Below are 12,336 nucleotides of genomic sequence, written 5' to 3'. Positions count from 1 at the left end.
AAACCTATATTAAAACAATAAAAATGCATGAAGACGAACCCCGCTGAAATGCAGCGCAGCTCCAGAGGCCACAGCGCCACACACGGTGCTAAGCTTCCCTCCTGTCAGGATGTGCCAGTGACTGAGGGAGGGGGCTCGACTAAAGCTGTCCTTCAGCTGGGAGGGCAGAGGAACCACAGGCTCATCGCAGTACTCTCCACCCCACTCTGGATCACACCTGGTGAGGGAGCACATTTAAACAAAGAACCAAATTCAAATGATTTAAAGATGCTACAAGCTGCTTGACATGACTACTAGGCCCTGTAAACAAAATGCGAAGTAAAAATAATATTGCATATCTATATCGTTTAATACTGTCTGCTGACATGTAAGTCAGCTGCAAGAGTTTATTTTTGTTACTTACACACAGGAGCTCTGTTGGCAGCGCCCATGTCCAGAGCACATATCAGGGCAGCCATCTCCAATGTAGAGGTTATCCAGAGCCCATGTCTGCTGCTTGTCAAACGGGGCCTGCTGGAACCAGCGGAACCTTGTGGCAGGAGATCTAAACGCATAAATCCAAGATAAATGTCACAGTTAAAACATGACAAAGAATTAAACTGAGATATAAGCTTATCTGGAAATGTGAATTGTTCTGGTCTATAACAATCAGTTTATATTACATTTAAACACAGATATCAACTGCAGTTAATATTTTGGAGAAAAAAGAACAGGACATTGCTGACCTGGCATATGACGGGATGGGCAAAGTGACACGGCCCCACTTGTTATATGTGTCTGAAACAAGAATCCGCTGCAGAGTGTAAGAAGAGCAGTCGGGGCTGGTTGGCAGGCAGTCTCTGACCACAGGCTGCCAGGTCAAACCCAGATCCAGTGAATACTCCAACTCCACAGCTGCACAGAAACATCAACAGATGTCTTTAAACATCTGTGTTTCATTATTATATCTTACTGTTTAAAAGGGAAACGCCATGAAACATTGACTGATTTGTACATTTCTTACCAAACAATGTTCTGTAGCATCACATTATTTTATCATGAAAGTGTTAACATAACTGAAAAGACAATGTATTCACTAGTCGTTCTCATCACTTACAGTAGCAGGAGTTTGTGACAGAGCAGGATGCAGAAAAATCAAACTGAATAAATGCATCTTGACCCAAACTGATGTCAGTGGTAACAGCATAGCGTGTGTTGGACTTCTCTATGAACGCAAAAGCTGGTCCATCAGAGCCACAAACGGGCATTCGGGTCCCTCCCGGGTGGAGGAGCCACGAGCGGCCGTCAATTGAGGAGAAATCGTCTTCCAGTGGTCCCCAACCACTGGCACTGCCCCCCACAACCACCTAAGAAACACGATAAAGATTTGACTCAACAAAATGTGTAACTGGGGTGAACAAAGGCCAGTCAGTGGATGGCAGATCATTTAATAATGCACCTGATCTATGACCCAGGGGCTGTAAAAGTGTCCATTTTCTGAAGGTTGCCACCAGCGCAAGCGAGTAGACGGAGTACGGGCACGCAGTGGGATCTCCAGGGCCACCAGACGTGCCTGATTACTGTTGTTACTGAAGAGAAACTCTTGAAGGAGACCCCAGGTGAGACCTCCATCCACTGAGAACTGCAACAGAACAGGCTGGGAACGAGGGTCTGGGGCCGCTTTCCCACAGCCGAGACGCAGGAAGAACTGAACAAACCTGCAGGGACGAGCCAACATTTCAACAGTGTTTCCAATATAAACAGGAACCGAGTTAAAATATGTGTTTATTTGGTTGGTAATGGTGCACCTGGCATTGGAAAGGTCCATATCGTTGGTGACCAGCATGCGTAGACCATCTTCACTGAAGAACAAATGGTTTCCACTTGACATGATACCACATTTCCTGGATGGTTTACCTCCACTTACGAGAGTGAAACGCTCAGCATCCACAACTCCACCTTAAGACACAATGCACACATACAATCAATCATGTAGCTTCAGCATGTCTCGTATATACACAGTAAAATAACTAACATCAAAAGAATACAGTAGACGCTGCCATGATTTTTGATTTTTGTTATATTTGGTTTCATTTGTGTTCATGCTGTTTATTTGTGCCTATTATGGTAAAAAGTAAATGGTCTCTACAGCACCTTTCTAATTGAGATACTCAAAGCTCTTTACAACACAATCTGTGCCTCATTTACCCATTCATACAGCATTAAACTAGATCTCTACAAAGTCTAATCAGTTCTTTATCACATTCATACACTGATGGGACACACATCAGAGGCAGTGAGGGGTTCAGTGTCTTGCCCAGGGACACTTCGGCATGTGACTGCTGGTGGAATGAAACCCTCAACTCTCGCACTGGAGGACGACTGCTCTAACCACTCAGCCACAGCTGCTCTGTTTTATGATCTAATAGATTCTGTTTCTTGAACACCTTTCTTTTAACAAACTTTCTTGTTAGAGAATCATCCTTTTCACTTTTTCTATCCCAGCAGTTTTCTGTCTGAAATCAGCTGACCTGCACCGCACCTTTTTCATTTACTCCCTCAGTGAATACTCAATACTATGTTTTAGCTGTTTTCGCATTATTTTTTGGCCATTCTTTCTTTTATTTCTGTGTAGACTGTGGCATGGAGGCTGCACAGCTGCAGAAAGAAAAGCTTTACAGAGAGTGGTGAAGGCTGCACAGAAGATGTTGGAGTCAGTCTCCCCACCATCACAGACATCTACACCTCCAGATGCAGGAAGAGGGCCACCTGCATCATGAAGGACCCCACTCACCCAGCACACACACTTTTTGCCCCGCTCCCCTCAGGAAGGAAGTTAAGGAGCATTAAGTGTAGAACCACTAGACTGAGGAACAGCTTCTACCCTGAGGCTGTTAGACTCATGAATCTCTAACCAGAATAATCACTGTGAAAAATCAAATCATGTTGCTGCTGATCTGTTTCATGTTGCTGCTGATCTGTTTCATGTTGCTGCTGATCTGTTTCATGTTGCTGTGTTCATTCGTGATCATCTGCTCACACAGACTCATGTTCGTGCTGCTGTTCGACGTAATGTTTTTATGCTATTAGTGCTTAGTGTATATTTAGCTGATGTTTTTCTTAGTTCATATCTTAGATCTTATTACTGTTTTTCTTTTATATTTTATTGTTGGATGTAACTGGGACCTTGTGTACACAATCTCATTCCACCACATGTACCACATGAGATGTGTATGACAATAAAGTAACTCTGACTCTCTGACTCTGACAGTATTTTATCTAATTTTATTTATTTTTGGCTTGTTTTAGTTTTAGCCAATCAGAGTTATGAAACACCACCTGCCCATCTCCATTATGGTTCTGCAGTTGTGTTCTTCATCTCTGAACTATGGATCATGAGAGAATACATAGCAGCAACTGCATAATTTGTAGAGCAGTCAAATATGAAATGAGATAAGTCTAAAAATAGAAAAAAAATCTAGCTAATTTAAAACGTGCTGAACTAGCTTAGCATTTAAAATATTAAAAACAATAATTTTGCTGCAAAGGCCTTGCAACACGAACTCCACAATGTTCACATAAAGAGATTCATTCCCTTTGTACCTTCAAAGTCCTCCTTGAGGAAGTCAGGATTGGGGGTGTCGGGCAAAGAGCAGTCAGGTCCAGAGTATCCAGGGTCACACACACAGTGAGATCCTCCCACACAGGCCCCATGACCATTACACATGTCCTGACACTGTGGGCCGATATACACGTTATCTAGTGCCCATGTTGGAGGATTGGAACCAGCTGGAAAAAAACCTTGATACCAACGGAACCTTATTGATCTGTGTTTAAGTAAAAAAAGCCAATAAAATAAATATTAATAGAAACATGTTAAGGTATTAAAACAGATGTTTAAAGTTTATTTTATTTGTGTAGCAGTGGTACAGAACGTGCTCCTTACCCACACAGGCGAAGCTTTCCAAAGTGAATAACCTCCCTCCTCCAGCCCTGCGTGGTACCAGGGAAATAGATGCTGGCAGGGTGAAGCTCTGTGGAGCAAAGTGACGAGGGCTGAGGACCGCCAGCACACAGGGGTACCAAAAGGTGCCATGTGGCACCGAAGTCCCGTGAAAACTCGAGTCGCACTGGGTGGGCAGAGGAGCTTTCAGCTGTGCAGCCCACATTGAGCTTAAGACGCAAATATACACAATAAAAATGGAATTAAAGCCCGTCTTTGTGTTGAATAAGATGGTTGCTTCAAAATGTTCCCCGTGTACCTCAAACTGGATGATGGTGTTCTCATTTACGTCAACGTCCCTGGTGGTGATGGAGTGCTCCCCAAGCTCACTGGAGACAAACACCATCGCTGACTCGTCCTCCTCTCTGCATCAGCCACACACACACACACACACACACACACATTATAAATATCTTCTTTTTTTTAGATTTGATCCTCAGTAAGTTTGTGGATTATGACAGAAACACAGTCACAGCAGTGTAATAGTTTTTTGCAGGTAGGGTTTTTCTTACAAGCCAGTCTTCTGGTAGGGACAGTAGAGTCCAATGTTTCCACCAGGATAGAAGAGCCAGTTTGGCTCGTTGGGACCTTCCTCAAACGTGTCAATCACCACGGGAGGTTTGTGTAAAGAGCTACCATCGATGATGAGATCGTCTATCACCCACACCTCCTCTTTTTTACCTAGAGCACCAAATATTGTTGATACATTTACATATAAAAAAGGAGTCGGGTCTAAAGTGGTTGAGACTGCAGGACAACAAACGTGCAAGAACATATTTTATTGGTAAGAAGTGGAGAAAAAAAACTTTTTTCAAATTTTCTCCTCAAGTGTCCACTCACCGCTGTTGTAAGGCTGCCAGAGTCTGAAACGGGTGGCGTTGGTCTGAGCGCTGGCGGGCAGCGGCAGGTGAAGGAACAGGGTGTCTGTGGAAGTTGGGAAGTAAAACTCATCCAGCAGTAGCCAGCTGATCCCTCCATTCACAGAGTACTGCAGCAGCACCGAGTGGGAGCGCTCTGGGACACCTAGAAACAGGGAGAACTGTTACACCAGACTGTGAGGAGAAAGATACAACACACACAGCTAAACCAAAGAGGACTAACGTCAAGTACCTTTAGTGATGAATTTAAAAAAGAACTGGATGTAGAGCGTGTTTGTGCAGTCCAGATCCCTCGACACAATCATACGCAGACCATCCTGCAAACACAAAGAATGAATCAGTTCTTGTGATTTAGCTGTGTAACTTCCATTGTCACGGGTCTCTGCTTGAGTTTAGGACCCCCACCCCTTTGAAAATAAGAGCAGCGCCGAATTTGAGAGGTTCTCCACTCAGAGTTCCCCTCTCTGCTCCGTACACCTCTGGCCAGGTTTCCTGCTGTAGGTTCTCATTGAAGTCTTCTCTCAGTACTGATGGCAGTGGGGCCAGAGGTACGCAGTGTGCCCCTCCATAACCCTTATCACAGCTGGGGAAGAACAAAAGTAAATGCACAGGTGAAAAACAGTTACTTGAACCTAAAGGATTTTGGAAAAAATGAACCAAGGCTTAAATTGAACAGTTTTTACATACACACAGCGTCCATTGTCACACAGACCATGTCCAGAGCACATCCATGGGCAACCAGGAGCGAGTAACACATTATCCAGAGCCCAACCTTCCGCCCCAGGGGTGAAGTGGGTCTGAATCCAACGGAACCGTGTTCTTGGGGAACTAAAGGATTCAACATCACATCATTAAGAACAGTACCATTTAAAATGTATACATTTATAGATGAATCTATTTTTTCTAAGGACAAAGGCACAAACTTAGCAGCGCTGGGCAGGTAGACAGTGATCCTCCTCCAGTGTTTGTACTGGGTCGATGTATAGATGGAGCTCTGGGTGTAACCGGCACAGCCGATGGCTGGGGGCACGCACTCCGGGGTGATGAGAGACCAGTGACGGCCACAGTCTGTAGAGTACTCCAGTCGCACTCCGTGGGAGAAGGAGGTGGACTTACTGCAGCCCATACTCAGCTCAAACTGCAGGAATGATGAACCTGTCACCTCAAAGTCCCAGCTTTCTGCATACCTTGGCTTCTCTGCAAGCACAGTCACAGACAACATTTTTCACATTCACTACAACCTAACAAAGCAGAAAGAGCACATTATTGAATCAATCAAAACCAAGAATAAAATGATTGGATTTACAGCTAAACCCAGCCATTTTCTACTGTATTCATAATGCATTCTTAAACACATGCCCTTCAAAGTAAAATATCCTACTGAGTTCTGTGTCTAATAATCACGTTTCAGTGTGAACCAATGAGCCTGCCCTTCATGTTTACACGCAGGAGTCCTCTTGTTTACAGATGTGCTGCCAAATCGTTCATGCTGTGCACACTTAAGGAATGGCCCCTTTGTGATGTACTATTAGCACAAAGTTAATCCACTCACAGCTTGATGCGAGCATAAATAAAAGGCAGGATGTTCACTCAGATTTGCTCTCATTAATAATGCAAGACTCATGGCAGCACAGTAAATTGGAGATTCAGTTACAGCTTGTGGTTAACACTGTGGGGCTGTGATGTTTCTGTACAACCACTTGTGTGGTTTGTGTAAACATTTTGACTGAATATAAAGTACTTTCATGGTATATTACATGTGCTTGAGCCTATATGTATGCATTTAAAAGCAGTATATTCACATTATTTCAGAGTTTCATGATTTGTATAACACTGGTATAAAACGCAAGCTGTGAGAAACTTTCCATTTTGATTTATGTTAAGTCCTTTTTATCATACCAGGTCCTTTAAAAATTGTGCTTTTCAAATTGTTCAAAGACAAAAAACGAATACACAAATACATTAAGGGGGGGTCATACACCATTGTGCTACCCTGTAGTCACAGCAGCTTCAGTGAGAAAGTTTTCTTTCACTTACTATCAATAGCCTCAGAGTTGAAGGTAAGTGCTGTATCCAAAGACAAACAGTCCACGGTCACCTCTCCGCCCTGAATACGGTACCAGTTGTGTCTCAGAGGGGTCGTGCCATCAAATTTGTCATGGAAACCTGTTCTGGAGCTGTCATTCATGCCAATCAGGACATCATCCAGAGCCCACTGGGCAGAGTGTTTCCCTACAAGGTAGAGGAAGAAAAAAATCTGTCAAAATTGATGCATAATAGTGAAGTTTTTATCATACTGTGTGTTTTTGGTAGGAGTTCACTAACCTTGTTGTGGCTGCCACCATCGAAAAACGGTGTAGGGAGTTTTCGCTGGAGGTGGCAGCTCGATGGTCACCACCTGAGGCTCCAAGAAGGAACTAAAGTCCAGCTCCCTCAGGAACTGCCACCGAACACCGTTGTTTGTTGAAAATTGGACAAGGACACCTGTAGACGCACAAAAAGTGTCTTCTTTAGGTGACTGGGAGAATACTGTTTATACAAAAAGAAAAAAAAAATCCAATCTCTACTAAAGTATGAGCAAATAAAGAACTAACAGCCAAACATGGCTATAAGCTGGTCAGGTCTTTGACGCTAAACAAACTCTTCAGTGACACCAACATGGATCCAGCAGTTTGCTTCAACACAGTTTGGTTTAAAAATTACCTTCGTTGCGCGAGCGAGGCCTAGTGCAGGTGGGTCCCAAACTCTTGCTGCCAATCCGGATGTAGAATTGAGCCAACCTGTGTACAAACAGTTGTAAAAATTGGCTTTCAGATGCAACAATTTTCATTCAACCTTTATTCATACATGTTAGTCCCATTGAGCCTTGGGGACTCATTTACAAGAGAGACCTGACATTTCACCACAATGCTTAAATATGTTACATTTTTTGAGTATTCCTCTCACCGGGTGTTAGTTGTGTCTAACGGCACAGTTCGAGCTTCTCTCCGTCCAGGGCTACTGAAGTACAGAGCTTTGCCCTCACCAATGATGCCACAACCTCCTCCAATCTGTCCCCCACTGATGCTCTGCCAGAGTGGACTAAGCTTCCCTTCAAAGCCCTCAGTCAGCTCTGTAGGACTGGCTGTGGACGGGACACAACTATCTTGCTCCACTGTATAACATAAAGGAAGATTTATAGAGTTACATATAAATGTTTTTTTTAACATCAGTTTTACTTCATTGGCTGTTCATTACACTACCTGTGTACCCCATATCACAGAAGCAGACTCCAGAGATACAATCACCATGCCCCCCACAGTGGTTCGGACAAGGCTCAGAGATGTAGACCCCATCCAAAGCAAATGGTGGTGCATCTCGGTACATGCTGCTCTCCTGGAACCAACGGAACCTGGTTTTACTGGGAAGTGAAAAGGAAAGATATTTAACAATAACGTGAATCATTTCACTTGTGCTATATAAAGTAATGCACATGTTCAGATGCAATTACATGCTTGTTACCATAGATACCTGGCTGCAACATGACGAGGGATGACCACAGTGACCCTTGTCCACTGTTCATAGTCCCCTGTGTTATAGACAGTGGGTTCCCTGAGCTCACGGCCGCTGCCCTCACAGATCCCTGCCCCAGGGGTTCCTGGGTAACAGCCCTCTCTGACCAGGGCCCAGGTGCGACCAGCATCATGTGAGTACTGCAGCAGGACTGGGGCGGACGTGCTGAATTCTGATTCACAGCCAATGTTTAGCTGGCAGAATGGAAAGGGCCATAAACCAATGAAGATGATGTATTAAAAATGTATTTAGATTTTTTTTAATTCAGTTTGGTATTAAGCGGCTTTATACATTCTTTATTTTCAGAAATTCCCACCTACCTTAAACTGAAGGGTGTAACCCGAACGAAGGGCCAGGTCCCTGGTCACAGCGACCCTGTCTCCATCAGAACGTCCAAACACCATCGCAGAAGGTGTCGGCGCACAGAAACTGTTGTTGTTGTCCCTCTCCATGCCCTCATTACCCAGCATCAACCAAACACTCATCTGATTCAGAGGATAGTCGAACGCTGGCTTCTCATAAAAATTCTGTACGGACAAAACAGCAGTTTATTGTCGTGTTTTGTGGCGATATGTATGAATGTCAGCAGAAGTGGATCAAACTCATAATAAATGGATGCATTTAAGGAGGGGGTTTAGGATTTAGCTATCCTATCATAGTCTGGCTGACATTTTCTATTACAGCGAATGAAATGGTGTCATGGAAAAGCCAAACCTACAACACAAATCACAAGTTGTAGAAAAGAAAGCACTTCCGCAAACTGACCTGTGGTAGAGTTGGACTGGCCATGGGAATAATGTGTTTCTCTCTCTCTGATAAAATTATGACATCATCAATTGCCCACTGGTCATAGCCTTCTCCGGAGTGAAGAGGCTGCCACCAACGAAACCTTGTGGAGGGGGTTTTGGAGGCCAAGGGGAGCTCATAATGGACAAAGCTGTAAAAGCAATTAAAGGAAAACCATACAAATCAGATCTTGCACTCCTAAAATGTTCATTTACCATAGATATTTTCCTATTACAGGAGTTTCTTACCGAGGTTTGGTAAAGTCTGTGAAGTACATCTCAGCTATGAGACCCCAGCTGATGCCTCCATCATTACTGTACTGCAGCAGAACTCCCTCCTCTCTGCTGTCTGCCTGGTTACAATCTGACCAGTCTCCTCCCACACGCAGGTAGAACTGGACAAACTCCGCCCATTCAGTGTCCAGGTCCCAGCTCACAAGCTGCCTCAGTCCAGCCTAATAATACACACACACATTTATATAGTATGAAGTCTGGGACCATCAATGAAAAGCTTGTTACTATCCTGTGACAAAGGATTACATGCATTCTGTTTTTTATTTTTATTTCAGATATTTTTTAAATGGAAACTCATTGAATTAAACAAACTTTGAATAAGGATAGTTTGTTTCTCTACCGAGAGGTAGTAGCAGCTGTGAGTATTAACTTGAATGCTGCAACAAAATGTGACCACAGATGTGCAGCTGCTTCAAGGTTTTTGCTCCTCCCTATTCCAATCACACAAATGAACATAGAGTGATAATGAACTGCACTTTCAGGGAAGAGCTGATTCGGAGTTCAAAGGGCAGCAGGTTTTGGCAGCAGACACTAGACTGTAATCAAACGCCTACCTCAGCCAAGTCTGCACAATCTTCTCAAACTGTTTGCTTTAAAAACACAAATTAACCACATGGTTGATTTGAGTACAAATGTATGCCAAAATATACACGGACAATGACAAGCTTTGCATGCCTTTTTTTCTTTTAGGTCAAACTTTTTTTCTCAACTGCTTACTGAATTTAACACAATAATTCAATTGCAAGTGAACATTTCATTTATTTATTTTTTGACAAAGGGTATTTATACCCTGCAGTCATGAAAGATGGGCGGTTGTGTAATTACTAGTGTGTACGTGTGACCATTTGTCCGTCTGTTAGCAAAATATCCCGAGAACTAAAGATTTTTTTAAAGAAACTCTCATGAAGTAAACAGTGGATGTACCTCTACAACTCTTCAATTTGTGGAGTCAACCTGATTCAAGATGGCCACCACAGCAAATCAACCCAGACCAACGCAGAAGTTGTTACACCGCAATAAATTGTACAGGTATTGAGTTAAAATTTGCTGTGGGGGTGGCTTCAAGTGAAAACAGATTGCATGAGAGCTTTGTTTAAAACTTTGGCAGTCACTATTGGTAGTCAACTCTGTCAGTTAGCAAAACATCTCTAAGAATATCTAAAACGTTTACTGAAACTCTTAGAAGGTAATCACTGAATACACATCTGCAACTGACCAAGTGTTGAGTTATGCCACTTCCAGATAACTACAGCTAAGTGACCATAACAAACATGAAAATGATTTTAACTCAATCAGTGTTAGGCATTGTGATATAAGTGTTGGCGTGGCGTTAGCTAACAGGTAGTCAAGTCAAGTCACATTTATTTATATAGCACATTTAAAACAGTAACTGTTATCAAAGTGCTATTCCTCACATGCAACATTAACAGATCTCATGAGCTCTTTGTTTGAAGCTTGGGCAGGCAAGACGGCAAGGGAAATGCATTTTGCCAAGGAGTGCTACTTTCATTTGATATTTCCTCTACCTTGCTGAAGTACAGGGATGATCCAGATGAGACGACGCCACAGCCCATATCAGGGGCAACCACCTCTCCACCAATCACCTCCTGCCATGTGGCCAGCAGTGCATCCTGGGACTCAAAGTCTGAGAGCACGCCAGACAAGAGAGGGGAGGATGGCTGGCAGTCTGGACCAGAGAACCCATCATCACACCTGTAAGAAAAACAAGGCTTAGATTCACTTACTTATTCAAACTGTACGTCAGAAACATGAGTCCAGGTGGAAGAAGTGACCTGCAGTGACCGTGGTCACACCAGCCGTGTCCATGACACATGTTGGGACACTGCTGACCGATGTAGATGTCGTCCAACGCCCACTCGTCCTGCTCTCCATAGTAGCTCTGGATCCATCGGAAACGGGTTGCACTGGACCTGAGCACAAAAGAAAGACACAGTTTAACTCCAAAAAAAAAAGTTAAATAAGTTACAACTTTAAAACATCAAAGATAAGAACAACGGCAGCACCTTGGAAGCTTAAAAACCAAGTTCATTCTTGATAAAAATTCAAAAGATAAACTCTGATGAATAAAGTTTTATTATTTTATTTTATTAACCTTTATTTAACCAGGAAAATCCCATTGAGATCACAGATGTCTTTTGCAAGGGAAGCCTGGGCGTCAAGGCAGCCTAACATGCATGTTTTGTGAGTAATTTATGCTAGATTTTCCAGTAAATCATCCTGCTGCAGTTTCATAGTTTGTTTCAAGATTGTCTATTAAATGTGAAATGTAGTTGAATTGAGTCAAAAATGTCAAAGATGCAAATATTGTGCAATATTGGACACAATTTGATGGTGGCTGCTGTTAGCAACAGCACAGAAATGATGAATAGCAGCAGAAGCTAACAAAAAGTTGTGTATAATAAAAAATATACACCACTGAGGTCCCCTGGTTTTATTTTGGTGACACAAATCAGGCGACAGTGATTATTTAACGTGGTCTTGACTGTTTTATTGTCATCAAAGGCCATGACCCCCTTCCCGACCTGTCACTGTACTCTCCAGGAAATTGAACCACCTTTATTTAGGAGCTGGGGTGGTAGAATGAAATGTGTTTGGAGGTCCCAGTGTTAAAGGTTTATGTGATTATTTCAGATGATCTATGTATGGGTCGAGGCTGTAAGATTATATTAATCTATATTGTTGGCTACATGGGGACAGATTAATTATTACAGATGTTAAAAATGCATTAACTATTTATTCAATCTAATAATGTTTTGTCCAAAAGAAACTTGTAAGCCAAATGAAATGCCTCGTGTCAGTACCACCATGAGTACTGACAAATACA

The 12,336-nt window shown here is 42.9% G+C and overlaps 1 protein-coding gene across 1 annotated transcript in view; it reads right to left on the bottom strand.

The window, feature by feature from the left end:
* The window catches only part of reln (reelin), a gene marked incomplete in the record, with an annotated part of 128,574 nt that overhangs the window by 15,292 nt on the left and 100,946 nt on the right, over positions 1-12,336 (bottom strand). The window contains 26 exon segments of the mRNA XM_037683613.1: positions 40-217; positions 404-544; positions 726-894; positions 1,097-1,346; positions 1,439-1,697; positions 1,788-1,938; positions 3,583-3,806; positions 3,926-4,152; positions 4,242-4,347; positions 4,495-4,663; positions 4,823-5,005; positions 5,093-5,177; positions 5,266-5,443; positions 5,548-5,688; positions 5,784-6,057; positions 6,898-7,092; positions 7,186-7,344; positions 7,564-7,640; positions 7,807-8,014; positions 8,103-8,260; positions 8,371-8,606; positions 8,733-8,939; positions 9,178-9,349; positions 9,447-9,652; positions 11,018-11,204; positions 11,285-11,422. Of these exon segments, the coding sequence (XP_037539541.1) occupies positions 40-217; positions 404-544; positions 726-894; positions 1,097-1,346; positions 1,439-1,697; positions 1,788-1,938; positions 3,583-3,806; positions 3,926-4,152; positions 4,242-4,347; positions 4,495-4,663; positions 4,823-5,005; positions 5,093-5,177; positions 5,266-5,443; positions 5,548-5,688; positions 5,784-6,057; positions 6,898-7,092; positions 7,186-7,344; positions 7,564-7,640; positions 7,807-8,014; positions 8,103-8,260; positions 8,371-8,606; positions 8,733-8,939; positions 9,178-9,349; positions 9,447-9,652; positions 11,018-11,204; positions 11,285-11,422 (4,678 nt within the window).

The sequence above is a fragment of the Nematolebias whitei genome, chromosome 10 (assembly GCF_014905685.2).
Source record: "Nematolebias whitei isolate Nwh7 chromosome 10, NemWhi1, whole genome shotgun sequence".
Taxonomy (NCBI): domain Eukaryota; kingdom Metazoa; phylum Chordata; class Actinopteri; order Cyprinodontiformes; family Rivulidae; genus Nematolebias; species Nematolebias whitei.
This window is presented reverse-complemented; position numbering and strand designations above follow the sequence as displayed.